The sequence below is a fragment of the Galeopterus variegatus genome, unplaced genomic scaffold, assembly GCF_000696425.1.
Source record: "Galeopterus variegatus unplaced genomic scaffold, G_variegatus-3.0.2 Scaffold1505, whole genome shotgun sequence".
In the NCBI taxonomy this organism is placed as follows: Eukaryota; Metazoa; Chordata; class Mammalia; order Dermoptera; family Cynocephalidae; genus Galeopterus; species Galeopterus variegatus.
This window is the reverse complement of record NW_007727616.1, coordinates 264,715-265,147: the sequence shown is the minus strand read 5'-3', so window position 1 is coordinate 265,147 and position 433 is coordinate 264,715. Positions and strand designations below refer to the sequence as shown.

General features: G+C 64.0%; 1 protein-coding gene across 4 annotated transcripts in view; it reads right to left on the bottom strand.

Moving 5' to 3' along the window:
• Positions 1-427, bottom strand: part of PIP4K2C (phosphatidylinositol-5-phosphate 4-kinase, type II, gamma) — a 12,082-nt gene extending 11,655 nt beyond the window's left edge. For all 4 annotated transcript variants that reach the window (XM_008577406.1, XM_008577407.1, XM_008577408.1 and 1 more), the window contains exon 1: positions 230-427. In XM_008577406.1, the coding sequence (XP_008575628.1) occupies positions 230-403 (174 nt within the window). In that variant the 5' untranslated portion in view covers positions 404-427. The remainder of the gene's footprint in view (positions 1-229) is intronic.
• Between the last annotated feature and the right edge of the window lie 6 nt (positions 428-433).

The window sequence follows — 433 nt, the reverse complement described above, 5'->3', positions numbered from 1 at the left end:
GGGGGGGGGGGGGGGGGGAGACAAAAGTCTACAGCAGGAGGTTAAAAGTGTACAGCCAGAAGATACCTGGGGAAGCACCTGAGGGTTGGTGGGCAGGGACCAAGACAGCCCGGGGAGAAAGGGGCAGCGCTAGAGGCTCCAGAGGCGGGAGCCTGGAAACAGGGACGCCCCGATGCGCAGGAGCTTAGGGCTTCCGACAGGACTTCGAGGGGCTAGGGCGGGTTCTCACCGAGTGGGCTACGCCCCACAGAAACACGCCCACCAGCGGGTCTGTCGCCCGGAACACCTTCACCTTCTGCTGCACGAAATGCTTCTTCTTGGTTTTGGAGGCGAAGCCGAAACCCGGGCCGGGGCCCGTTGTTGCCGAAGGTGCGGTGGCCGGCGGGACCAAAGAAGACGCCATAGTATCCCGCGTACCCGACGGAGTGGAAGC